Source organism: Panthera leo, chromosome F3 (genome assembly GCF_018350215.1).
Source record: "Panthera leo isolate Ple1 chromosome F3, P.leo_Ple1_pat1.1, whole genome shotgun sequence".
NCBI classification, from domain to species: Eukaryota; Metazoa; Chordata; class Mammalia; order Carnivora; family Felidae; genus Panthera; species Panthera leo.
In genome coordinates, this window is record NC_056696.1 from 1,249,042 (window position 1) to 1,274,189 (window position 25,148).

At 61.6% G+C, this 25,148-nt stretch overlaps 1 protein-coding gene across 1 annotated transcript in view; it reads right to left on the minus strand.

Annotated features, from left to right (window-relative positions):
• Positions 1-3,065: 3,065 nt before the first annotated feature.
• The window catches only part of LOC122212381 (calpain-8-like), a 41,610-nt gene continuing 19,527 nt past the window's right edge, over positions 3,066-25,148 (minus strand). The window contains 15 exon segments of the mRNA XM_042926235.1: positions 3,066-3,157; positions 3,961-4,079; positions 4,469-4,545; positions 5,104-5,177; positions 6,965-7,033; positions 7,313-7,454; positions 9,141-9,209; positions 11,606-11,642; positions 12,858-13,087; positions 15,271-15,384; positions 18,252-18,364; positions 18,367-18,426; positions 21,137-21,297; positions 21,856-21,930; positions 23,714-23,799. Of these exon segments, the coding sequence (XP_042782169.1) occupies positions 3,066-3,157; positions 3,961-4,079; positions 4,469-4,545; positions 5,104-5,177; positions 6,965-7,033; positions 7,313-7,454; positions 9,141-9,209; positions 11,606-11,642; positions 12,858-13,087; positions 15,271-15,384; positions 18,252-18,364; positions 18,367-18,426; positions 21,137-21,297; positions 21,856-21,930; positions 23,714-23,799 (1,518 nt within the window).

A 25,148-nucleotide genomic window follows, 5' to 3' on the forward strand; every position in this document is an offset into this window, starting at 1 on the left:
GTGGGGACACTGAGAGCCCACACGGACCCTCTGCACGAATCAAAGGCCGCCCCCCCGCCATGCCCCTGGTGTCATGGAGCGGGCAGGGGCCGCGTGTCTCCCCAGGCCCCTGCCCTCCACACCCTCCACACCTCCACAGAGGCCCGGCGGTGATATACCCGCACCCCAGTCCCCCTGCTTCTGCTGCCACGGCTTACTGGGAGCGACTGCAACCCCCCCCCCCCCGCCCCCTTCCCGCTGGGAGACCCTCCTCATTGGCAAAGAAAAGGACCAAGTTTTCAGAGGGCCTACATTGTGCCGGGCGCTGACCTGGGCTCCAGGGAGCTGGGGAAGCACGCGGTGACGGGGGGTGGGGGGGGGGTGGGGGGGTGGTGGTGGAGAGGGCGCAGATAGGGGAGGCACAGGACACCACGGGAGCCTCCCCGGGGACCACGCGGTGCAGCCCCGGATTCCAGGAGGCCGACTGGCTGACGCAGCCTCACCCAGGAGGGAAGAAGAGGTCACATCGAAAAGCAATGTCTCCAACCGCCTCGGTCCAGGGGAACACAGGAGCATAACATGAGCTTGCAGGGGTGTGAGAGGCGAGCTCTGTACTGCTGGGACCTTTACCCACCTCCTGGGCTGCACAGGTGAGGCGTCCCCCACAACCTGTACTGGGGACGTGAGACCCCACAGCAAACACCATTTTATGATGAGACTATTTTTTTGGTTACCAGACTATCCACGAAAGTAGTTGAAGCCTGCGGGCCTTAAAATAAAATCCCCTGGGGGTGGCCAGCTGGCTCGGCCAAAGGTCCAACTTCAGCTCAGGTCATGATCTCCCGGTTCGTGAGTTCGAGCCCTGCATTGGGCTCTGTGCTGACAGCTCGGAGCCCGGAGCCTGCTTCGGATTCTGCGTCTCCCTCTCTCTCTGCCCCTCCCCTGCTCACGCTCTGTCTCTCTCAAAATAAATACTTAAAACATTTTTAATAATTAAGAAATAAAAGTCTTTAAAAAAAAATAAAATAAAATTACTGAAAGTTGATTACAACACAGCACTTTATTTTCTTTTTAATCTTTATTTTTGAAAGAGAGAGCGGTAGCAGGGGAGGGGCAGAGAGAGAGGAAGAGAGAGAGAATCCCGAGCAGGTTCCGAGCTGTCAGCACAGAGCCCCACGTGGGGCTCGAACCCACGAACCACGAGATCACGATCTGACCGAAGTTGGACGCTCACCCGACTGAGCCCCCAGGTGCCCCTCACGTCACTTTCAACGTAGGCAGCCATTCTGTACTTGAAGTGTAAGGAAGAATCAGGCCAAATCCCCTTGTCTTCCAAGAACGGGGTGGGGTGGGGCTTGTGCTGGGTCAGAGAGCGCCTGACCAACAGCAGCAGGGCTGGGGGACAGGCAGGTGCTGGCCCCAGGCCGCCCCATGTCACCCCGGGGCAGACGAGGAAGAACACGGCCACCGGAACAGAACTGCCTCCTCCCCCGCCGTCAGGACTGAGCGATGCCTGCAGGGGCGACACCCGGAGCCCCTGCCCCAGCTAAAGGCCTGTGCCCTCCGGCCGTGCTCCTGGGAGGGGCGTGCATCCAGCTCTGCTTCCAGAAGCGGAAGACTAACCTCCGCCAGAGCCGCAGGGGCCAAGGCGTGTGCGTGGTTTCTCTCCAGCAGCTCGCTGGCAGGGGCTGAGTGGCTGTCCCCCTCGCATCCACGCGTGAAGCTGGACCCCAGGCACCAGCTGTAGGTGGCGGGGCCCGCGGGAGGACACCAGGATCTGATGAGCCCCAGCAGGTGGGGTCCCCATGACCGGGTCTGTGCCCTGCGAGTGCCCCAGAGAGCCTGCCCCCTCCCTGCTCTCCGCCCGCACACACAGTGAGGATCGCGGCCCAGGGGGCTCTCCCCAGAGCCCAGCCACCTGCGCGTGGATCTTGGCCATCCGGGCCCTGGGATCTGTGGGCCCCTGGATCCGCGGCTACGGCAGCCACAGCAGGCTCACACCTTCCTCTTCCTTCCCGAGGCCGCAGGGAAGAGCCAGCAAGGATGCGCTGACTTCCCGGCCACCAGCGAGGAAGGGAGACCACCCCCCTCCTTCCTCACAAGGGCAGGAAGCAGCCACCCATGCGTCCTTGTGCTCCTCCGGCCTGCGGACCCCGGAGGCAGCCCCCCCCATATCCTCCCCTGCAGCTCAGTTATCCCAAAACCCCTCCCCTGAAGCAGGACCAGCAGAGCCCTCCCCACCCTGCACAACACTAGACAAAGGCAGGAACCGTTTGGGCCAAACTTTAATTGACTTCCGTCTGCCCTCTGGGCTCCGGGGTCGGCTTGAACACTGAGCCCCGGCCCCCAGACTGCCGGGTGGGACAGGCCGGGGTCCGCGCGGGGACAGTGACAGGCAAGGAAGGTAGGAAGAGCGGCCTTTCGGGGACCGAGGCTCACAGAACCGCGAGGATGGGGAGGAAAGCGGGGGCGGGCGGGCGGAGCATCCCCGATGGCCACGAGCCCAGGTCAGACCAACACACAGCTGAGCCACGGCAAGAGAAGGACACCAGGGTGAGCCGTGTGCCTGCCGGAGACGCTCTCCCGCGACACGTCCATGCGCCAGCGAGCGCTGCCTGATAAGGAAGCCCTCAGCTCAGTCACCCGGCCCCACGAGCAGAAACGTGACTTAGGGAAGGCTTAGACCCGAGAGGAACTGCCCCAAACAGGTGCGTGCGTGTGTGTGTGTGCAAGCACACGCATGTACACACTCGCCTCCAGGTGAACCAGGTGGACATCCTCGGGCAAGTTTCCCGGAAGACCTTCCCCAGGTCCCTGGACCCAAGCCACGGACACTCCCACCTGTCGCTGGCTTCTGACCCCCTGGTCCGTGTTAATCTGAGACGTCCGGTCCTGGAAGTCAGGCCTTAGATGGCCCACCACCCACAGCTCCGTTCACACTAACAAGGGCTGCATCCCCGAAATTATCTTCGCGGTCATAATCAACACACGTGCTCGGACGGCTGCACGGCGACAGCCTTCCTCCCTGCGGTGCCCGCCCGAGAACTCAGCACAGGTCACCGTGAATGAGCTCCACGCAGCCCCCCTTACGTCCAGGAACCTCTAAGTCCCACCAGCAAGCAATTCCTCAAAGAGGAAGGGCTGCCACTCTGGTCCTCGTCCAGCAGCCTGAACAGTTCTGGAGCGCCAGAGAAGGAAGGAGATTAGGGGCGGTCCTGGGCTTCGGAACCGCCAGAGAGCTGCCTCCGTGCACCCACCGCCCCCCCAGGAAGCCCCTCCCTGACCCCCCAGCTCCCGCCTGCCTCAGGGACTCTGAAAAGCTGCGTGTAGATTTAGCGCGCGGGGTGGGTTGGGGGGCACGCGGCCCCCTGCCCCAGGGGACAAACCGCAGTTGTGAGCAGAGACCGTCTCTTGTCCTCTCCACCCTCCGAAGCTCTAGGAACCTGCCATTGTTTCCAGGCAGTGGAGGGAAGAGGGAACTGCGGACAGACCACGGTGGCCCCCTTGGCGGATGACCCCCTCTGTCAGCTTCGTGTCTGGCTGCCCCGCCCACTCCCGTTAGAACCACCTCCCGGCCCTCAGTGAAGAAACCCCTCCCTTTAGCAGGACACTTTGTGGTGAGGCCACAGTCCGACGGGGAGGGAGCCCACTCACTGCCTATCCAAGGGGTCTCCAGCCCCACTGACATGATCCCCAGGGAGGCACAGGTGACAACAGAGAGTGAAAGCCATTTCACCACTACTGGGACTCCATCAGCCTGGCCCAGTGATTGCACTTAGCAGTCAACAACCTGAACCACAAGCGGGCAAACTATTGATGCGGCAGCAGCGTTTGGAGTCTCCAAGAAAGGCAGTCTCTGACCTTGGGCGTGGCCTGAGTGTGTCCCGCCTCCCCCAGGAGGTCCTCCTGGCTCCGCCGACCAACCTGCCCCTGCCCCCACACCTGCAGCAAAATGGGAGGGACTGAGGGACAGGGACTCACCGAAGAGGGCCTCCGGGCCGGTCACACAGGCAGAGAAGCCATCGAAGTCGATGCAGCATCTGCTGTGCGTGTACCACAGGGCAAGGGTCTTCTGCACCCGGCTGCTGAGCGTGAAACCCACAAGGAGGGCCCGGGTCACGGCAGGGTGGGGCTTGGGCCGGCCTCCTCCAAGGTCTCGTCACCCGTGGCAATCCTGGGAGCCGCCCCGCCTCAGGACGAGCCTGGCACTGAACTAGGCCCGTGGCCCCAGCACCCGTCCAGCTGCACATCGTGGCCACCGCTGCAAAAAAGGGTGCCTTCTGCCCGGCACCCTCCCAGCAGCCGCGAGGGCCCTGGGAGAAGCCTGGATGTCGCGCTGAACAGACCCCTGGGGGGGGGGAAGGTGCTCTAGCCACCGTCACGTGGATGCCCCACGGAGGAGAGTCACCGCCATGATCGCCAGCCCAGTAGGAGTATTTACAGTGAGACGCCTGTCCCTGAGGCTTGTCTACACCGCACATCCTCACCTGCTTTCCTGAGGGCCACCCTCAGGTCGTGGGTGTCAATGGCCCTCGAGTGGGTATGATCGGTTTCCCCATAAACCAACTAGAGCAGAAGAGAAACCAGGTAGAAAGAGCCTCTGGGGGCCCTGCCAGATCTACGCCCTCCACTCACGGCTTCCCTGACCCCCAAGAAGCTTCCGGAACAAAGGTGAGAGCTGGGCTGAGGGCCAGAGATGGCCCCTCTGCCCTCTGAACGGCAGGGCGTTCCTCGAAGGGCTCGGCACTGGCACCTCATTGCCGTCCCGGGCCCTCCTGAACCACATGTCCGGGTTCTGTGCTGGGTTTGACCGTGATCAGCATCTGTGCAGACTAGGGTGGGAAAAAGACCAGGACTGAGTGCCTGGGGGGGCGAGGGGCCAGAAACAGGACTGAGAAGGACGCCCCCCCCAGGATGTCCCCCACCTGCAGGGGGGAGCGAGGGGCTGGAAACAGGACCTAGGAGGCCCCCCCGCAGTATATCCCCCACCTCGGGGGTGAGAGGCTGGAAACACAACCTAGGAGGTCCCCCCAGGACAGTCCCCACCTGGGGGGCAAGGGGCTGGAAACACGACCCAGGAGGCCCCCCCCCAGGACAGCCCCCACCCCAGAAGGGAAGACTCACCAGGTACCTCTGAATCTTCAGCCAGATCACCCTGAATTCTGCCAGCCCCAGGGTGCCCTTTCCATGGCTCTGGGCTCCGTAAAGGCCAACACGCCCACAGTCCACAGGACCACCTTATCTCGTGACCACAGTGACCGTCCTGTCCTAAGGCCTCAGTGAGCCACCCACGTGTGCAGGGAGCGGGGCCCCGGGGGATCACGGTGGGGAGGGTGGTGGGAAACCAATTCAAATGAAGATTAAAGAGTCAGGCACCCACTACGGCCCCCTCTGAGGTCAGGCACAGAGCCAAGGGCAGGTCGTGAGCCCAAAGACCTTGGAGCAGCATCGCTAAGGAGCACCTAACACCCCGTCGTGCTGGTTATTGAGAGCGCTGGGCTAGAGGCCCTGGAAAGTCGCTTCCGGACTTAAATCTCCGTGCCCTGTGATTGCAACAACTAGTCGGTTATCTCTGTGACTGCTAATCGTTACAACTAGTTGGCTAGAATGCCATATGTCAACAGAAAAGTCATCGGCAGTGCGTGTCAGCGCCTGGAAGGGGCTCGGAGCTTCCCCAGGGGCCACTGCTCAGCCCTGGGGGGACCTCTCTTCTGTGGACCACGCGCATTTACTGTGCGAGCGCTAACCCCTCTGCGGGACTGCTGCGCAAACCCGTCCCGAAGACTGAGGACCCGCCAAGCCTCCGCCTCTGAGAAAGGGCCTTGACCTCCACGCTCTGGAGGACGGCGGCCCCAGGCAAGGTTCCAGGAGGAGACGTTGGACCATTCTCCCTCTGCGCCTTCACGGACGCCGTTCCTTCCACCTGGAACACCCTTCCCATTCCTTCCGAAAACTCCCACACGTCTTCAGTGTAAAGTGAGGTTACTTGAGGCCAGGAGAAAACAAACGGATTTTATCTCCTGCGATGATTCTAGACTAGCGGTGGTGGCCATGGGAGAGCTGTGTTACTGCAGGAGACGGGTGTGGAGGGGGAGGGGAGAGGAGGAGTGGAAGGAAGGGGGAAAGGTGGGGAGGGGAGGGGGAGGAAAGAAGAGGGGAGGAGGGGAGGGGAGAGGAGAAGGGAGGCAAGGGGGGGGGAGAAAGGTGAGAAGGGGAGGGGAGAGGAAGGGAGGGGGAGACAGGTGAGAAGGGGGAGGGGAGAGAGAAAAGGAGGGGGAGAGAAGGGGAGAGGCAAGGAGAGGAGGGAAGAGGAGGGGAGAGAGGTGAGACCGAGGAGGGGAGGGGGAAGGGAGGGGCAAGGAGGGGGAGGGAAAGGAAGGGTAGAGGAGGGGAAGGGAAAAGGAGAGAGGGAAGGAGGGGGGGAGAGGCAGGGAGTGGAGGGGAACAGGAGAGAAGGGGGAGGCAAAGGGAGAGAGGAGAGGAGTGGAGGGGCAAGGAGGGGGAAGGAGGGGGAGAGGAAGGGAGGGGGAGGAGGAAAAGGAGGGGCTGATGGGAGGAGGAGGGGGAGGGGAGAAATGGGAGGGGAGAGGAGAGGGAGGGAGAGACAGGTGAGAAAGGGGAGGGGAGAGGAGGGGACGGAGGAGGGGGGAGGGGCAGGAGGAGGAAGGGAGGGGGTAGGGATGGGATTAGGGTTAGGAAGGTGGGATTAACAGGAGAAAGGCACAGGTGCATTTGCTATCTCTGGATTCCACTGTGCCTCAGTGTCCTCACCTGTCACTTCCCACCTGTCAGTGTCCCACCTGTCATTCCCACCTGTGAAGCGGAGAGAGTGGCGGGCTTACGGAGGAATGAGTGGGCAGGCGCACTCTTCCTTACTGCGCACAGCCCACGGACATGCGCACCGCCCCTTCTAGTCCCTTCCCTCCCTTCTCACTGGGAAAGGTCGGGAGTCAAACTCCAGGAAAAGGGAAACATCAAAGGATACGTCTGTCCATCAAGCTGATCATCTCCCTGCAAGTGTTGATGTCAAATCCCCCGAGTTTTACGTCTGTTTCTAGACATTCGAATGGAAGGAAGGCGGGAATCAGGCTCTGGACAGCGGAGCGGACCTCCCCGAGCCCCGGGACTGTGGCAAGCCCGTCTCTGGTCCCCTCCCCCATCGAGCGGGAATGACACTAATAGGAACACTCGCCCCCAAGGCTGCTCGGGGATGAAGTGGGATAACGAGAGTTATGGTGAGTTCTCAGCAAAGCCGCCACTGTGGGCGGCCCTGTTCTGTGCCCCGTGGCCTCATCCTCGGGACGACCACCGCCCCCGCCCCCGGCGAAATCACCGGCATCCCCATTCTGTGGAGAGGGAAACTGAGGCCCAGAGAGGTTGAGTGCTTTGCTCAAGACCACCCGGAACGGCAGGGGCGAGCGGCCATACGGCGTTACAGGCACCTTGCTGGAGCTGCGCCCGGGCCTCCACCTCACCTGCACCCCGGGAGCCACAGAGGAAGGAGCCGAAGACCCCGCAGGCGTCCCCCCATCTGTCACCCCTTCCTCAGCAGAGGCAGAAGCCAGGCCTGGAGCATAGAGCGGACGGGGGAGGGGGGGCCGTCAGGCCGCTGCCCGCGCCCTGATCAGCCCCAGCCGGTCTCCCCAGGGCTCCCCTCGCTGGGCCGCCGCCTCCCCTGCCCTCCAGGTTCTGCCCCCGCTCTGCCGGGTGCCGGTCCCTCCTCCACCCGCGGGAAGCCCCAGGCGGCTGACCCAGCCCCACCCCCCCCCACCCCTGCCCCAGCCTAGCAGGAGTGAGGGAGGGACAGGACCAGGAGCTGACACGGACCCAGCCACACACCCAACGTCCAGCGTCCTCAAACCCCCAGAGCCACGCGGCCTCCGTGGTGCCATGTGCTTCCGTAACCCGTCCACACCTACATTCACGATGCGACGTGGCTTTCCATGTGATGTAATTGCTGGGGCCTCACACCCACCAAGGGACAGAGCTAGGGTTGGACACCTAACGAGGTCTGACCCCAAGGGTCACTCCTCCAGCTGTCCAGGAAAGGGCACACACCGGAGCCAGAGGGAAGGTTCGTTCGTCCTTTAAACTCACCCGGGGACGGGCCTCAGGCAGGGGACACACGAGGTGCCGAGAAGGGCGCTGGGCTGCGGTGGCCGTGTGACCTCAGCCGCGTCTCCTCCCCTGGTGACGTGTGGCGTCACCGTGTGCACCCCGCAGCCCCACCACCCGGGACCTGGCTCGGCTCCCGGGGACAAGGGGAGTGCTCCCAAAGACCCCCGGGGCGCCCGCGCTAAGACCCCACCACCCTCTGCCTGCCAGGAAAGGGAGGGGTATTGAGAGCCTGTGTCCAGACCTCGGCCTGTCCCTCTGGAGGCCCCTCAGCCGGCACAGCAGGGACAGCGACCAGCATGGCCCCACCAGCAGGGGAGGGGAGACAGGCTGTTTTGTTCACTGTTCTCTGCGTTCTCAATAAGATACGATCCCTCCTCGGCCACGGCAACGAGCCCCCGTCAGTAAAATACTGGTCCGAGCGACCGTCGAAAACGTGAATGGACCCATTCTTGCACGGGCAGCCTGAATGGCTATGCAAAGGGAGTGTAGGCAGGCTTCATTTCCTGCAAAGGCTTCCTCTGTATTTTCTTCTATTCCACTCTTCGCTCTAAAAAGTAGGGGTGCCTGGGGGGCCTCAGTCGGTTGAGTGTCCGACTTCGGCTCAGGTCATGATCTCACAGTTCATGAGTTCCAGCCCCGCGTCGGGCTCTGTGCCGACAGCTCGGAGCCTGGATCCTGCTTGGGATTCTGGGTCTCCCTCTCTCTCTGCCCCTCCCCCCACTCTCTCTCTCTCTTTCTCTCTCTCAAAAATAAAATATAAAAGCATTTAAAAAAAATTTTTAAGTGCTCCTGGACTTCCCCGGGGGGTGGAGAATATTGTTTTTCTCCTCCTGTTAAGGACGGAACGTCTGTGCCCCCAAATCCTTGTGTTGGAGCCTGAGCCCCAGTATGATGCTAACAGCAGGTGCGCCTGTGGGAGGTGACCAGGCCATGAGGGTGGAGCCACCCTCTGGGCTCACAGGGACTCTAGGGGACAAAGGCCGAGGTGGCCTGAGTTCTTGGACACCCCCTGCCTGTCTGGGAGGTCGTGGGGCCCCGCTCACCTTCCCCGCAAGCTTCCCCAGCAGGCTCCCGGGCTGGCTGTCCTCCTGGTCCACCTCCCGGGGGTGCGGCTGGCGGGAAGCACGACCAGGGTTAGGCCGGGGTCGCTGGGAGAGTGAAGACCCCACGTCCCTCGCTGCCCGTTCCTACCGCACACGCGCCACGGGCAGGCGCGTCCCCTCTCCGCTGTGGGGAGTGATCCCTCCAGCCCTGAATTTCCAGTCTCAGTCCTGAGTTGCTCTCAGAGAAGGACAGAAACACCGACAGCAGAGAATCTCCATGCGTCCAGCAGGCTCTCAAGCAGCCACGGGATCAGAGACTGGCTGAGGCCACAGCCCAGTGGGAGGAGCGGGAGTCAGAGCCGGAAGACGGGAGTTCAAACACCACAGGGGTCGCTCGGTGGTTTCCGGCTCAGGCTCCGAGCCCCCTTCCCTCCTCCCTCTGTTGTAAATGACTGGGCCTGTGGGGCGGTGGCGGGGGGGGGGGGGGGGCGGGCAGAGAAGCACACGCGAGCTGGTGTGTGTCAACGTCCCATGACAATGACCGATCATTCCACGAACAGGTCTGTCCAGAGACTTTCCAGCCTGACACGGGCTCTCCCCCAACCGTCACACGCGTCCCGGATGTTTCCAGGAGTTTCCAGAAAGCCAAGTCGGTGTTCTAGAACCACCGCTCGGAAAAGCACGAACCAACGCCGTGCTGGAGAGAGTGCCAGAGCACTGACGACGCTGTCCCTCCATGGCCACGGGCTGCGTGCCAGCATCTCGTTCATCACTCATGGCCGGCCTCACCCCTGCCCACGCTTTATCTGCTTTACCACACTTTACCCACGCAGAAACCGTGGTCAGCGTGTCACCCAACAGGCCAAGACCACACCTAAATCCCAAGTGCTTGTTCGCCCCACTCCAGGCGGACAGTCGGGCTCTCGAACATCCGACTGTTGTGACTGGAGGGAGGAGAAGGGAAGTCCTTGAAGGCAAGGACTGTCCCTGTCTTCTGTAAGTCCTGAGTCCCCTGCAGACGTGATCCCCGTGTGCGTGTGCGTCGGGGGCCCTGGGATCCTGGGAGCCCTTCACGGCTCCGCGGGACCTCAGGAGGGAAGGCTGGGCCCCAGGCCTGGGGGCTCCTGGTTCACAAAGGGTGGGAGCCCCAGACCTCGTGCAGAAGGCCGGGGGCAGCGCCGTGAGCTGACAGGGCATCTCTGGGGACAGCAGCGAGCACCCGGGACCGGAAGAGTCTTGCGTTGTTTTGTGCTTCAGAAAACCCCAAGACCACGGGAGGGGGCCGCAGGGAGCCCCCACAGTCTCTGGGCTGAATTCCCACCCGCCTGATGCAGGGGGGAGTAGGGCCAGGACTAAGTTGATTTAACAGGAACCAAAAAGGGTGAAAGTGAAGGATGGGTCCAACCACCTGAATTGCGGGCTCCGACCCGCTCCCTCCACGCGGGCACACCGGCCTCTCGGACCCCCTGGGACGGCAGCAAGAGAGGCTGTGGGGGGCTCGGGAGAGGTCCACCAGGAGGCTGGGCCACTACTGCAGGTGGGGCCCGGGCAGCTCCGGTGACCGAGAGCCGCCAGCCATGAAAGCGCCTCGGGGCAGGTGCGACGGCTGAGCCCTGGCAGGGGTGCTGACCGGAATGCGAGCACGGACAGTGGGGCGGGCAGCTCTGCCTCACGAACTCGTGACAGAAATGCCACGGCTCACCTGACACTAACCCCACAACGTGTGTGGACCCTGCCGGAGTTCAAATAGAAGGATGGCATTGATCGAGCGAAGCCCCGGCTTCTCCTCCCCCTGCAGAAACACGAGCTCACAAACTCGACAGGTGCCAGCGACAGAACACGTCTGCCCCCCTCGGTCCAAGACCCAAACCCGCGCCGCGGGGCCTCCGTGCGCGTCTGCAGACATCCCAGCCGTGGGGCAGATGGTGGCGGTGCCCCGGAAGCCGTCCCTCCCACCCCGAGTGCCTGGGACACGGACAGTACGACCCCTCACGGAGCAGCCCCTCCGCGTGCTGCCCCTACATGCGCCGCGAGAGAAAAGGGACAGCACACGGAGGACGGGGTGAGGACGGAGGGTAAAGGGAGTGGCCTGTGTCTGGCGTTTCTGGATGAGCTCTCCTTCAGCGGCTTCATTCACTCCCACCATCTGTCCCTGAAAGCCTGGGGTCTATCTCCCACCCACCGCCTTCTCTGCCCTGCACAAAATGGCCCAGACTGTTCTGTCTGAGGGTCCCGCCCACTGCACGTGGGGGACATACGGCCTGGTCCCCCCCCCCCGAGGGAGGGAGGTGCCACCAAACCTGGGTCCCACTGATGCCGCCTGGTCTTTGGCAGGAAGGGCCAGAACCTAGGAAATGTTGTGGCCCTGATGAATAAAAGGTTATGATCCTTAACATATAAAGAACATTTACAAATCAACAAGAAAGCCCCACGAGCCAGAGCTCGGTGTTCCGAGAGATTCCTACCTCCTGTGGGTTTCCAGCTACCACACCTCCCGTCTCCCTGAAACACAAAAGGAGGAAAAACAAATACCAGTAAGTGAAACACACCACTGACGGCCACGTTTTTTCAGGAAGTATTCCACTTTTCTGCAGGATGGGCTTCCCACCCAAGACCTTCAGACCCCACTGGCACCCAAACTGCATAAACAAAATCTTTACCAGCTTTCCTCCCCGCCCCCAGTCCTCTCCCCACCCGGGTCATCACCAGACAGAAATGCCCAGCTCGGTGACCCTTCGTGAATTCTGAAATCTCGGCCCTGCTGGCCCCCAATCGTGGAGAGTTCTCTCCCCACCCAGTCCCCTCTGTCCTCTCGGGGACCCAGCTCTGTGAATCCTATAGTCACTGTCTCTGGGCAAGGAGCCGGCAAGCCCACAGCCGTGTGCACCTGCAACCATGTATGTGGTGTGTGGTGTGGTGTGTGTGTGTGTGTGGGGGGGATATATATGTATGTGTATGTGTGTGCATATGTGTATATGTGTGTGCATATGCTTGTGTGTATGTATGTGTGTGCACATGGGGGGGTATATATATGTCCATGCATGCGTGTGCATGTGTATATACATGTGCGTATATGTGTGTATGTGTGTGCATGTGTGTGCACGTCTGTGTGTGTGTGCATGTGTGTGCATGTGTATATACATGTGTGTATATGTGTATATGTATGTGAGTGTGTGTGTGCGCACATGTGGGGGTATCTGTGTGTGTATATACGTGTGTGTGCATATGCATGTGTGTATGTATGTGTGTGTGCTGTGGGGGGTATACATATGCGCATGCATGCGTGTGCATATGTATATACATGTGCGTGTATGTGTGTCTGTATGTGCACATGCATATGTATGTGTGTTTACGTGTGTGTGCATGTGTGTGCAGGTATGTGTGTGCCCGTCTGTGTGTGCACATGTGTGTGTACCCATGTGGGGTGTGCTGTGTATATACATGTGTGTATGTGTGTGTGCATGCGTGTACATGCATGCACGTGTAGGGGGTGGAGGAGGCCGTGCTCCCTCCGGCTCCCACTCTCTGGGCCCAGGGGCCTCTCTGCTGAAGGAACCCCTGGGCCCAGATGTTACTGGCGCCCCTTCTCTCCGGCCTTGACCGTCCTTAAGCAAACAGTCTATGGGGTGTATATACCCTGTAAACCGCGTAAAGGGCCCGGGGAACAGGGAGTTTGCAGAGTCCTCTGGGACCAGTGGAGGTGAGCCAGGCTGTCACCTGTCGGCCCTGTGCGCCCCCGCCCGGGAACCCCGCCCGCCCGGCATCACCGAGGGACAGGACGCGCACAGGGCTGTGGCCTTGCCCTGAGAGAATACCCTCAGGCAGAAGTCGCCGTCCGGGAAGGGCCGCACCAGCAGGTTCCCCCGGGGGCAGCTGCAGTCGGAGCCGGCCGTGGGCTGGCAGCCCAGGAAGAAGTCCCGGACCGGGGGCGCGTCGGCTGGGCTCTGCTGTTGCACAAAGCGGGGCAGGGTCAGTGTGCGGAGAATCGGGGAGCATCGTGGGGGACGGGGCTCGAGAGTTTGGTCGCCCGGTCTGGTCTGGGGACCCGGGGATGGCTGACCCGAGGAGTGGCAGGCCCGGACTCTGCTGGGGACTCACCCGTGTCGGTCCCCACATGTATCTAGGGCCCCGTCTGAGGGTCCGCCTTGCTGGGGCCTCGGTGCAGACCCCTGCCCCTCCCCGGCGAAGCACGGCGGGGTCTCCAGGGTGCACCGCGCTTCCCGCTGGGGATCTGACCTCGCAAACCACCCACCGCCCGTCCCACTGACCCTTCTCTGCGGCTGTAACTGGGCAGTGCTGGGCCCCAGCTCAGGCCCGGCCCCGGAGGCACTTAAATCCTGCTTGGCGAACAGAAGCAGCCAAGAGGGCCTGCTGGCCTGGGGGAAACCATCTTGCAAGCTGACGGGGTGGGGGTGGGGCGAGCTGCCAGTTTCACCCCCGGGCCCAGCACGGTGCCCCCGGTGACCCGGTGACCCGTCTATGTGTGGTGGGAGGGGCTAGTATGTGTCACAGGCTAATTAGTGGCCACAGGTGCCGGCGCTGGGACCGCTGGGACCTCTGTGATTCAGCCTCCGTGACGCTGCAAGGCTGCGGCCTTCTATGTGACCCGGCCCTGCAGTGCCCACCCCAGCGGGGACAGTGTCCACCCACAGTCGCCAGACCCTCTTCGGATCACAGGTCTGCAAAGCGGGGGTGGAAAGTGGGGCCACCTGCCCCCTACTGCCCGGTCAGGACTCCACAGGGATCCCCAGGCAGGCCCTGCCGACCTGGGTCCGAGGTCAACGGCGCTCTTAGGAACGCCCCGCCCCCGTGAACTCTCATATTCTGGGCCAGAGAACGCTAGGGGTGCAGCCAGCAGGGCCACAGCCAAGGGCAGAGCGTCATTGTCACCGTCCCTGATGACGGCAGTGGGGGGAGCAGGGGACCAGCAGTAAAGCCGACTTGGGGACGCACACTCTTTCAGAGCGGGTCAGGAAGGGGACACACGGTCCTAGAGCCAGTGGGGCAGGTACAGAGCCCACGGCCTCTGAACTGGAGGACACTGAGGCAACAGGGCCCCCTCTGTCCTTCCAGGAGCCCCAGACAGGTGTGCGCCACTGGGTCCCTGGCCCACACGTGCCATCAAGGTGTGGTCAGTGACGGTGCATGTCAACGGCGGGTGTGCCCAGGGCGGCAGGAGCGTCCTTGGGGACGTGTCAGAAGTGCACGGTCTCAGCCTGCCCCAGAGTTCCTGGGGTGGCCACGTGTTCACGACCCCAGGGGCCCCGAGGAGCCCGCACTTGCAGAGCTCGGGATCCATGGTGACCGTGGAGGGCCCCGGGATGCACACTGTGCGTTCGAGTGACCTCTCTCTCTCTCTCTCTCTCTCTCTCTCATGAAGGGGACGTGTCTGATGGAAACCAGCGTCCCCAGACCCGACACAGATTTGGATTTAGTTACTTCCTCGTGGGAACAGCTCTGGGCTCCCCACCTTGCACTGGTTCCTCGTGACGCCCACAACCACTGACCCGCGTCTGGGAGCCAGCGGGCAGGCGGACCTGGCCGGTGTCTGCGGCCTTGGACCGAGGCACGGGCTGGGGCCTGAGAAGCCGGCCCGGCTCACGGCCCCAGGAAAGTGGGGGTGCGATGCAGTGGGGAAAACGCACCTCCGTGTGACCCCGAGGGCCCCCAGACGGAGCCGTGGTTCTCAAGCTCGGCCGCATGCTGGGGTCGCCGCGTAGGTGGTCTGGGGTGCGGCCTGGATGTGACGATTTTTTACAGCTGCCCAGGGGTGGCCGAGGGCAGCCAAGGAGGGGCTCACGGGAGAGGCCGGAAGGAAGGGGCCGGACTTCGTGGAGCCAGGCCCGGCCCCTCCCCGGAGGTGCTGTCTGTCTGGGGCTCTGCCAGCGGCCGGCCCAGCGCACGGGGAGCTGGGGGAACCCTGATGTGAGGGTGACAGCGATGTTGTGTCACTGAGGACGCGCAGGAAAAGCCGGGAGCCAAAGAGATAAAGTTGGTGCCTCTTCCTCTTATCAGCGATCAGGGTACTCATTTTGCCAGCTAGATAAGGAGGTGCCCTCGGTAATCACCTGGTTCGGATCAGGTCACCGGCACACAGGGGCAGAGGTCACCACTCCCCCCCCCCTCCCACCTCGGGGGCAGGGCAGGAGCCGACCTGGTCTTTGCCACCTGCCAGGGTCAGCAGCTCTTGGGATGGTGTGGGAGGAAGACGCCTCTGCAGGTGCTTGCTTACCTCTTTGGGGACCTGCAGGGCAGAAGAAGAGGGCAGGTCACCCGCCAGAGCAGGGCCCCCCTCCGTGCCTCGTGGCCCTCCCCACAACTTGCAGACAGACTGCATTTCTGACACTGCAAAGTCGCTGATGGGAAGGCCGTCTGGACTACCAAACCCCAGAAATCCAAAGGGGGAAAGCCTCTAGGTTTTTGCTTTGTGTTCTCATTGAACAATCTGCCAGGACCCCACGTCCCTCACTCAGGACTGACACCTGGGGGCCGGGACCCCACGTCCCTCAGGACTGACACCCCGGGGACCAGGACCCCACGTCCCTCACTCAGGACTGACACCCCGGGGACCAGGACCCCACGTCCCTCACTCAGGACTGACATCCCAGGGGCAGATGATATCTCACAGACTGGCACGGAGAGCACAGACCAGGAAAGCAAGGCCCATGGAAGGAGAGGGATGGTCACCTTAGAGATGCAGGATCCTGCCTGGCCTGAGCCTGTTGTCACAGCAGGAAGGTAACAGGGGACAGAGGGAACAGACACCTGGGCTCTTTAGCCTTCGGGGTGTCAGGGCTGCTTCCCAAACAGTGTCAGCTTTCAAACTACACAGGTCTCCAGATTGCACACGCACAGAGCTTTCCAAGTCAGTTATACATGCTCCCCACATCAGATGCTCCCTACAACATGAGGTGCTCCCCATAACACCAGGTGCTCCCTACATCCTTAGGTGCTCCCTACACCAGGTGTTCCCCACATCAAGTGCTCCCTACAATGTCAGGTTCTCCCCACAACCCCAGGTGCTCCCCATAACATCAGGTGCTCCCTACATCCTCAGGTTCTCCCCACAACCCCAGGTGCTCCTGACAACCCCATGTGCTCCCTACACCCCCAAGTACTCCCTACATCCCTAGATGCTCCCCACAACCCCAGGTGCTCCCAACATCAGATGCTCCCCATAACATCAAGTGCTCCCTATAACATTAGGTGCCCCCTACAATGTCAGGTGCTCCCCTCAACACCAGGTGCTCCTGACAACCCCACGTGCTCCCTACACCCCCAGGTACTCCCTACGTCCCCAGGTACTCCCTACATCCCTAGGTGCTCCCCACAACACCAGGTGCTCCCTACAATATTAGGTGCTCCCTACAATGCCAGATGCTCCCCACATTAGGTGCTCCCCACAACACTAGGTGCTCCCTACAACATTAGGTGCTCCCCATAACATCAGGTGCTCCCTACATCCTCAGGTTCTCCCCACAACCCCAAGTGCTCCTGACAACCCCATGTGCTCCCTACACCCCCAGGTACTCCCTACATCCCCAAGTGCTCCCCACAACCCCAGGTGCTCCCCACAACATCAGATGCTCCCTACAACGTGAGGTGCTCCCCGCAGCCCTAGGTGCTCCCCACGACCAGTGACACTTGATACCTGACTGGACGACACTTCGATCCTCTTGTAGGGATGAAATCTCAACCCAGTTCATCTGTTGTCACTGGGCCGCACCAGAGAGGTGACCCACCTGACAGACCCCAGCTGTCCCCCAAAGGAAGGTGACCCAGCCTGAACCGATCCGCCCCTCCCTGGAACTCCCCTATCCCACCCTGTGCCTGTAACCAGGGCTCCTCCCTCCTTGCCAAATGGGACGCTGCCCGATTCACAAGTCACTGAACAAAGCCAGTACGGTCTTTAACGTTCACTCAGCTGAATTTGGGGTTTTAATGGCTCCTGAGAGCATAACAGTGTCCTAGCCGCCAGCACAGCACCGGCACAAAGCAGACACTCGCTAAAGCACGTGGAATTGACACACATTCGTAAACGCCTTCTCGATTTTCATCCCTGCAGAAAAGGAGTCCGGTCTGGGGCTCTGCACGCTGTAGGTTTGGGAGGGGGGGGACGGTCTGGGGCTCTGCACGCTCTAGGTGGGGGGGACGGGCCAAGCTGGGGTGGCACTGGGGCTGTTTACCGGACATTCTGTTCTCCTGCCATCAACCCACCGGCCACTTTCCACGGACACGCTTCCGCCATGGAAGACGCACACATACCACACCCTGAACTGCAAAGCCTCACGTTCCAAAGCAGGAGGAAGAAAGGGGCCGGGGGTGGTCGGAGCTCAGCAGTGGGCTTCCTTTCTCGTGCGTCAATTTATTCTGAGGTGTCGGGCCTCCAGCCGGCTCGTGTTCTTCCGGACTGAAATTGCGTTTTTCCCAAGAAATTCATTCTTAACAAAATCACAAAAAAAACAACCACCAGGAACCCCTCCGGAATTTGCGGCAAGGAGTCTTTGCCTGTGGAAAAAGGCGGCTTCCGATTCGTTCCCAGCGACGCCTTGCTTTAACGTGTCCCTGAGGCCGTGGAGTCACAGAGGGTGGTTTCCGGTGCAAACCGGAGCAGGGCACCGCCTGACACAGAGGGTGTCCCTAACCCAGAGACAGGACCAAATGTGGCCGGGTGGCTGCCCTCACCCCGGCCATGCCTGTGGGTTCTGAGAAGGGTCTCAAGGTTGCCCAGCACGGGAGGAAAGGTGTGTCTGGCTCCCACATCCAGCCTCCCTCCCCCCACTCAAGCGCCTCATGCCCCATGTTCTTGGCTCCGGTCCCCTGAGAAGCCTGTACTTGGAAAGTCCAATAAGTGCATTAACACTGAGCCCTTGATAACCAGCAAACTTTAAGGAATTACACATCTCGACGTTAACAGCAGAGGTATAAGCCATAGGAATGAATCTCTAATGGTGGAATTCAAGCCTCAGTAGAGGCATTTAGGGGAGCAAGAAGAGTGGTTGATGAGAAATATCCAAGTGATAGGAAAGATGCACCCCAATTACTGGCCAAAACATCCCAAGCAAAGACCCCCCCAGTGTGGAATGAAGGACGGCCCAGCTCCGGAAGTACCTTGTAGACACTGCGGCCAATGCTGAGCAGGCCCTGTCCTGTCCTCTCCCGTCGCCTGCGATTCTTCTGCAGCAGACCCAGCAGCACCGTGCAGCGGGGCTCGCCGAGCCCCCCTCCTGGCCATCATCCACCTTGTCCGGATGGATTTTGAACTGGGGATTGGTCCAGTGAGTGGCTGGAAGTCACCGGGAGATGGTGGCGGGGGAAGAGGGGAAGGATACAAGGGAAGGGCTGGGTCATCGCAGAGAAGGGCAGCCGCGTGTAGGCAGGTGTCCGCCAGCCGTCTTCTCGGGGTGCTCAGCCTTCCCCTCCCTCCCCTCCCCCTCCCACGCAGCAGCAGACACATCCCGTAACATCGGGAAACCTGGCACGGGGGCATCTGAGCCACCGGGGGCCCAGACATGCTGGACTGGGAATATTTGAGGTCCGATGGCCCCGGGGCCACACCAGGACTCTGGCAAGTAACCTCCGTGCCTTCCCCGGGGAATCGGTTAACACCCCCTGTTCTCAGCTCCTGGCCTGTGGAGACAGGCCCACCTCCTTGAGGAAGGAGGTTTGGGGGGAGGAGTCACGCCCCAGGACAGGCTATAGAGACAACCTGTCTGATGGGCATCTGTCCATTCGCAGAGGGGGCCCCTGCCCCAGATCACGGCCCGAAGCACCTCGGGGGGCTGACCGTCCATCCCCTGGCCGAGGCCTCCCTACGTGGCCGGGGTCACGCTCTCGCTCGATGGCGCAGGAGGGGTAACGGTCGGCAGCTAAGAAGCACACCCGCGGCACCACCCGCGGTTATTTGGAAAGACCGCTTCACTTCCGACTTGACCCTTAAAACTCTCTCAGCGCTCGACTACACAAGTCAAGGCACAGAGAGGTCAGATGGGTCATCCAAGGGCACACAGCGTTCCGTGACAGAGTGAAGTGGCAGAGCGCAACCGAAGAGGGGCCCGACGGGCATCTCCACGCGGGGCCTCAAGCACTTTACCCAGGCGGCACCCTGGGGGGGAGGGGATTGGGGGGACTGGGCCCTGGGGGGGAGGGGAGAGTGGGGTGCTCTCACATCCTCTGGGGAAGGGCCCTGGGGGGAGGGGACAGTGGGGGGGCTGGGCCCTGGGGGGGAGGGGAAGGGGAGACTCTCACATCCTCTGGGGAAGAGCCTTCAGGGGGAGGGGAGAGTGGGGGTCTCTCACATCCTCTGGGGAAGGGCCCTGGGGGGAGGGGACCATGGGGGGGGCTGGGCCCTGGGTGGGGAGGGGAAGGGGAGGCTCTCACATCCTCTGGGGAAGGGCCCTGGTGGGGGGAGGGGATGGGGGCTCTCATATCCTCTGGGGAAGGGCCCTGGGGGGAGGGACGGTGGGGGGACTGGACCTTGGGTGGGGGAGAGGAAGGGGGGGCTCTCACATCCTCTGGGAAGGGCCCTGGGGGGAGAAGACAAGGGTGGGGGGTGAGGAGGGGGGGCTCTCACATCCTCTGGGAAGGGCCCTGGCGGGGAGGGGATGGGGGGGCTCTCACATCCTTCTGGGAAGGGCCCAACTGGACGAAATGACACGGCCCACGCAGGGGACCAAGAACCACGGATTATCAGTGGTGATATTACGTACTCGACCCCGCCTTCCCAATCCCCACGTCAGGACTGTTTATTTCGGGCACAAGTGTGTGGATTTCAAAGGCAAACCCCTGTGGCTTCAGGAAGCCATCGCAGAAGGGCGGGAAGGATGCGGAGGTGACCGGGATTGTGTGCAGAGACCTCTGTCCCCCATGGCTCTGAGCCCCTAAGTGATCCTTGCAAATCTCCCGGCATTCTCTGAGAGCTTGCTAATGGCGAGCATATTTAATTTCTCCCAAATGCAACCTTACCGCAATCCCTCCATTTTCTGTTCACTCCTTAACGGAACCGGAGGAACAGAATGGGCCGCAAAAATACTACACCCCGTTCACGGAACACTACCCAGTTTACAAAGTGCCTTCCGAGGTGGGTGTTCTCACTGTACCAAACGACGCTCCCAGGGCCCGGCACCTGTTCAGCCAGGTGGGCGCCCGCTGTCTCTGCTGCCAGAGTGGGGCTTTGGGTCTGGGAGGGGGTGACGAAGGAGGAGACGTGGCCTGCACACACACGGGACTTTATTACGGGGCCGCGTGCACAGCACGACACAGCCCTGGCCCAGCTCTGCCTGGGGGGGGCCGATGGTCTCCACCAGCCGGTGGGGCCGTAGGCCTCAGAGCAGGGAGGGCAGGGAACCGGGCAGGGGTGGGTGGGGCTCCGGGGAGGGAGGGGTGCAGACAGTGGGCTTTGCTTTCCTCCACTTCTCCTTAGAGACATGCGGTGGGTTTCTCAGTGCGCCCGTGTGTCGGTGCCGTCCTGGGAGCCAGGAGGGCCCCCCACCCACAGCTGGACGAGGGCCCAGGGGTGCAGATGTGGATGGTTGTACCAGGCTGTCCCCACCGGGGTGGGGCTCCGGTGGCCCCGGGAGAGGGCGGAGGGGCCATCCAGACCCCCAGGCTCAGGCCCCTCCGCCTCCGTGTCCACTGCCCGCCCAGGCGCACACGCACCCTGGGGGATGCGGCGTGTTGAAGCAGCAGACGTTCTCGGAGTCGGGAGGCTGTCCGCCAGGGGCCGGGAGGAGCCCAAGGAAAGGGCAGGGGGCCTTGGCACTGGGGGCCGAGGGCACATTAAACAAGAAGAAGCAGGCCCTTGGGGGGCGGGGGCGGTGGGGGGCCTGAGGACACCCTGAACACGCAGAAGCTGAGGGACGGTGTTAGCTGGGCTCAGGCCTCGGGTGGGGGGCTGCCGGGGCCCCCAAGCCCAGGTTGATGCGGGGCCTGTGCCGGGAGCCAGCCCTGGGAGGGCGCACCAGAAGGGCCTGGGCCCCCTCGGCCCTCTGCCTCACCTGGGAAGCTCGGGCAGCCCCCGGTGGTGGGGCCCCGCGTCCAGCGGCCATTGAACAGGACCAGGTTCCATTTGTGCAGCTGGTCACGGCTCAGGGAGTCCGGGGACAAGCTGCAGATCTGCAGCCGGGAGAACTGCCTCGAGAAATCCGAAAATGACATCCTGGGGGCGGAAGAGGCAGAGGGCTGGGGGTCAAGAGAGCAGGGCTGAGAGGAGAGAAGGGGGAGCCTGCGGGCAGGACAGAGGGGCGGCCGCGGCCGGCTCTGACGCTCTCTGCACCCGCGGGGCTGCTGTCCGAGTCCCTGCTACTGTCAGCGCCTCCGTTTTATCAGGGAGACCCCCCTCTGCCCCCCTGCGCGGTAAGGACCAGGCCGAGACCCAACCGCATGCGGGTGCTGCCTCCGGGCCGGCCACTTGGGAGCCTGAGCAGGCGTCTTCTGACTTAACTCCAAGCAATGACTTGCAGACACGTCCCCAGGCCACGTCACGTTCATGGCGTCCCTGTCACCTGCCTCTGCCCGCCATGAGGGAGTCCCCCTGCCTCACTGCTAAGCCCAGCTTAGCGCTCTGCCCGATGGACAGATGTGGGAATGTGGGAGGACAGGCCCAGACAGCGTGTCTTCGATGCTACAGACACGCAGGCAGGGGAGTAAAGGGGGGAAGAACAGCCCCCGAGGGGACCCTGTCACATTCCGGAACATTCCTGCAGACGGCACTCACCAGAACTCCCCGTCCTCGGCTCTCTTGTCCAGCTCCTCCTTCCGCCTGGGATCGATGTGATTCCACTCTGGTGCACTGGTGGAAATCATAAAATTAGTTTTTTAAGTTTATTTATTGATTTTGAGAGAAAGAAAGAGTGTGAGGTGGGGGGAGGGGCAGAGAGGGAGACAGAGTCCCAAGCGGACTCCGTGCTGTCGGCGCAGAGCCCAACGCTGGGCTCGATCTATGAACCTGAGCCAAGATCAAGGGTCCCACACTTAACCAACGGAGCCCCCAGGCCGCCCTGAAATACTCTGAATCGAAGCCGAGGTGGTCGTCCAAGCAAGGTCACCTGCAGGGCACTTTGTTTAGAATAGACAGATGTCCCCCGAGGGCCACAGACAGACGGGAGCTGAAGCCCAGCAGGCAGAGGCAGAACAGACAGTGGGGGGCGGGGCACGCGCCTGGGACAGGACGCCGGCCGGGGACACGGACCCCACGGCACCTGCAGGGCGACCCCAGTTGTGCGGCAGGGACTTTGCCCTAAGTTCACTCTCGGGGCCCCTTCCCGTGTCTGACTGAGGCTCCCGGTCCGGAGGACAGGAGCCGGTGGAGAGAAGAGGCCTGCGGAAGCTGGTCAGGCATGCAGGCCCGTGGCCACGCCCACACCCGGCCACACCCCTGTCTACGCTCGAGTCCACGCCCACACCCACGTCCACACCACTCTCCACACCCACACTCCCTGGCCACACCCCTGTCCACATCCGCGTCCACACCCACATCACACCTGCAACCACACCCCCGGCCACACCCCTGTCCACACCCACATCCACGCCCACGTCCTTGCCAGGTCCCCGCCTGCACCCTCACCTGCACCCACGCCTCCGCTCGGAGTTGCCCCAACCTCTGAGAGACTGAGAGCCGTCAGGAAAGGAGCCGGGCTCAAACAAGCCCTCCGGCCAAACAGCCGTCGGCCGAAACGGCCAAAACTCGGAGTTTCGGTTCGTTCGGTTTCTGCCCTTTCTGGGCCGTTGGCAGAAGTGAGGTTTTCGGTTTTGCTCAGGCTCAGGCAGGGGCATCAGAATCTGTGGCCCCAGGGACACCTGTTTCTGGTGGCGCACCCCTGAAGGGAGGCAGGCAGGTGGGCACTGGTGACGTGTGGCTGCACGTGCCAAAGGCCCCCCAGAGCCCAGCACGATCGCTGAGCTCCGACAGCAGGCGGCTCCCTGTCCCTCACCAAGATTAAGGACGCACGGACAGCACGCGGCTCCCCGCCCCCCAGGTTAAGGACGCACAGACAGCACTCAGATCCCTGCCCCCCCCCCCCCCCCAGGTTAAGGACGCACTGAGGGGAGGGAGGGGAGTTCATTCTCATTTCCAGTGGCTCCTCATCCAGGGCGGGAGGCCTGCCTGAGGGGAGCCTGTCCGGTCCTTCGTGACCTTGCCGGAAGGACCAATAGGAGTCCCATGGTGAGTGAGAGCCTCGCTCGCGTCCACCCACCACTGCCTGCTGGCCCTTGGGGGTGGACCCCACTTCCCAAGCTTGGCCTTTGTCAGAGACCAGGGTCTGTGAGTTGGGAGGCGTTGACCTGAGGGTCTGGCCTCCCTTGGGGTCACCGCGGTGTGGCAGTTGGGAAACAGGCAAACTTCAGTGACAAGCAAAATTCCAACCCAGCTGCCAGATCTGCAAACGCCAGGCAGAGACCCCACCACGTGCTGTGAGCTGTGCCTTCCCAGCCCGGAGCCACGCAGCACCCTCTGAACAGGCCCGCTCGCGGACAGAAAGTGCCACGGTGCTCACGGCGATTTCGGTCTCAAGAGGACCGTGTCCGCGAGCCGCCCTTGCAGGGGGAGGTGAGGACGGAGAGGGAGAGCCTACCTGTCACTCCACGCCCCCGTCCACTCCACTTCGCCCCACGGGTTCCGGAGTCTGACCAGCTTCTCGGGATGGCCCCAGAAATCCACCTGCAAGGTCCACGCGCGCAAAAGCACCTGAGCTGCTGTGTCCGGGCTGCCCCACCCCCACGTCTGCCCAGAGGGGGCTCCCACTCAACTTTCAATGCCCCTAAACAACCACACCCTTATTTTAACACATTTTCAGGATGCGGCCAACTGCTCTGTTTTCCACCATTGGGTTGGACATGTAGTGTGTCTAACAAGTTCGTATCGGCTGGAACGAACCTAACGGTGACAGGCGCCCTCCAGACAAATGCCAGCAGCATGGCAGTCAGCACTCACGGAACATGTGCTCCGGACTAAGCAGGGCGCTAAGCAGTTCAAGGGCACTATCACCTCATTTAAACCTGATGGGGGGGGGGGGGGCGCCTGGGTGGCTCAGTCGGTTGGGCATCCGACTTCGGCTCAGGTCATGATCTCGAGGTCCGTGAGTTCGAGCCCCGCGTCGGGCTCTGTGCTGACAGCTCGGAGCCTGGAGCCTGTTTCAGATTCTGTGTCTCCCTCTCTCTCTGACCCTCCCCCATTCATGCTGTCTCTCCCTGTCTCAAAAATAAATAAATGTTAAAAAAAAATTTTTTTTAAATAAATAAATAAATAAAATAAAATAAAATAAACCTGATGGGGGTCCTATGAGCTGGATGCTGCTAGCACCTGTATTTTGCAGCTCAGATATCCTAGACTCAGAGGGTTAAGTTATCCAGGGTCAGCAGGTGGTGGAGGGAGGGTGGGCATCTGGGCAGTTGTCTATGAAGCCCACACCTCCTACCTCCCTGGTGGTTACTGAACACTCACTAGGAGCCCTCATACCAGCATTTGCACCCGCTCACACAGACACAACGAATCATTAGGTCCTCGGTGTCGTGCTTTCCTTTGTATCTCCCGTGACACCCAGCCCTGTGCTTACACATTCACGCTCAATCTGTACTGGAGAACTGGCTTCACTAAAGAGGACAGTTGTGGGACACAAACGCATGCAACGAACACCTGTTTCATTTTAATAAATAACAAAAACTGAGATACCCATCGCATTTCCCTTTTTGCCTTGGCCAGAGGGAAACCCAAAGCAAAATTCATTTCTCAACGGTAGCACTGTCTTTTCCCTGGATTGTCTGGTGTATTTACCCTCGTGCTATGGTGTGACAGTGTCTGTGCTTTTCTCTGTAAACAACTGCAAATCCTTTTAGGGAAGTGGGCAGAGTCCAGTAACTAAAAATACTGAAAACCACAGCCCCTGCTTTCTGCTCGGGTTGGAGAGTAGGGAAAACCTGTGTTCCTTCCCGCTGTTACGCCCCGTCCTGAGAGCAGACATCACTGCCTCTATCCCCTTCGGGGTCGTGCGGGTTTCCACCCCTTCACCT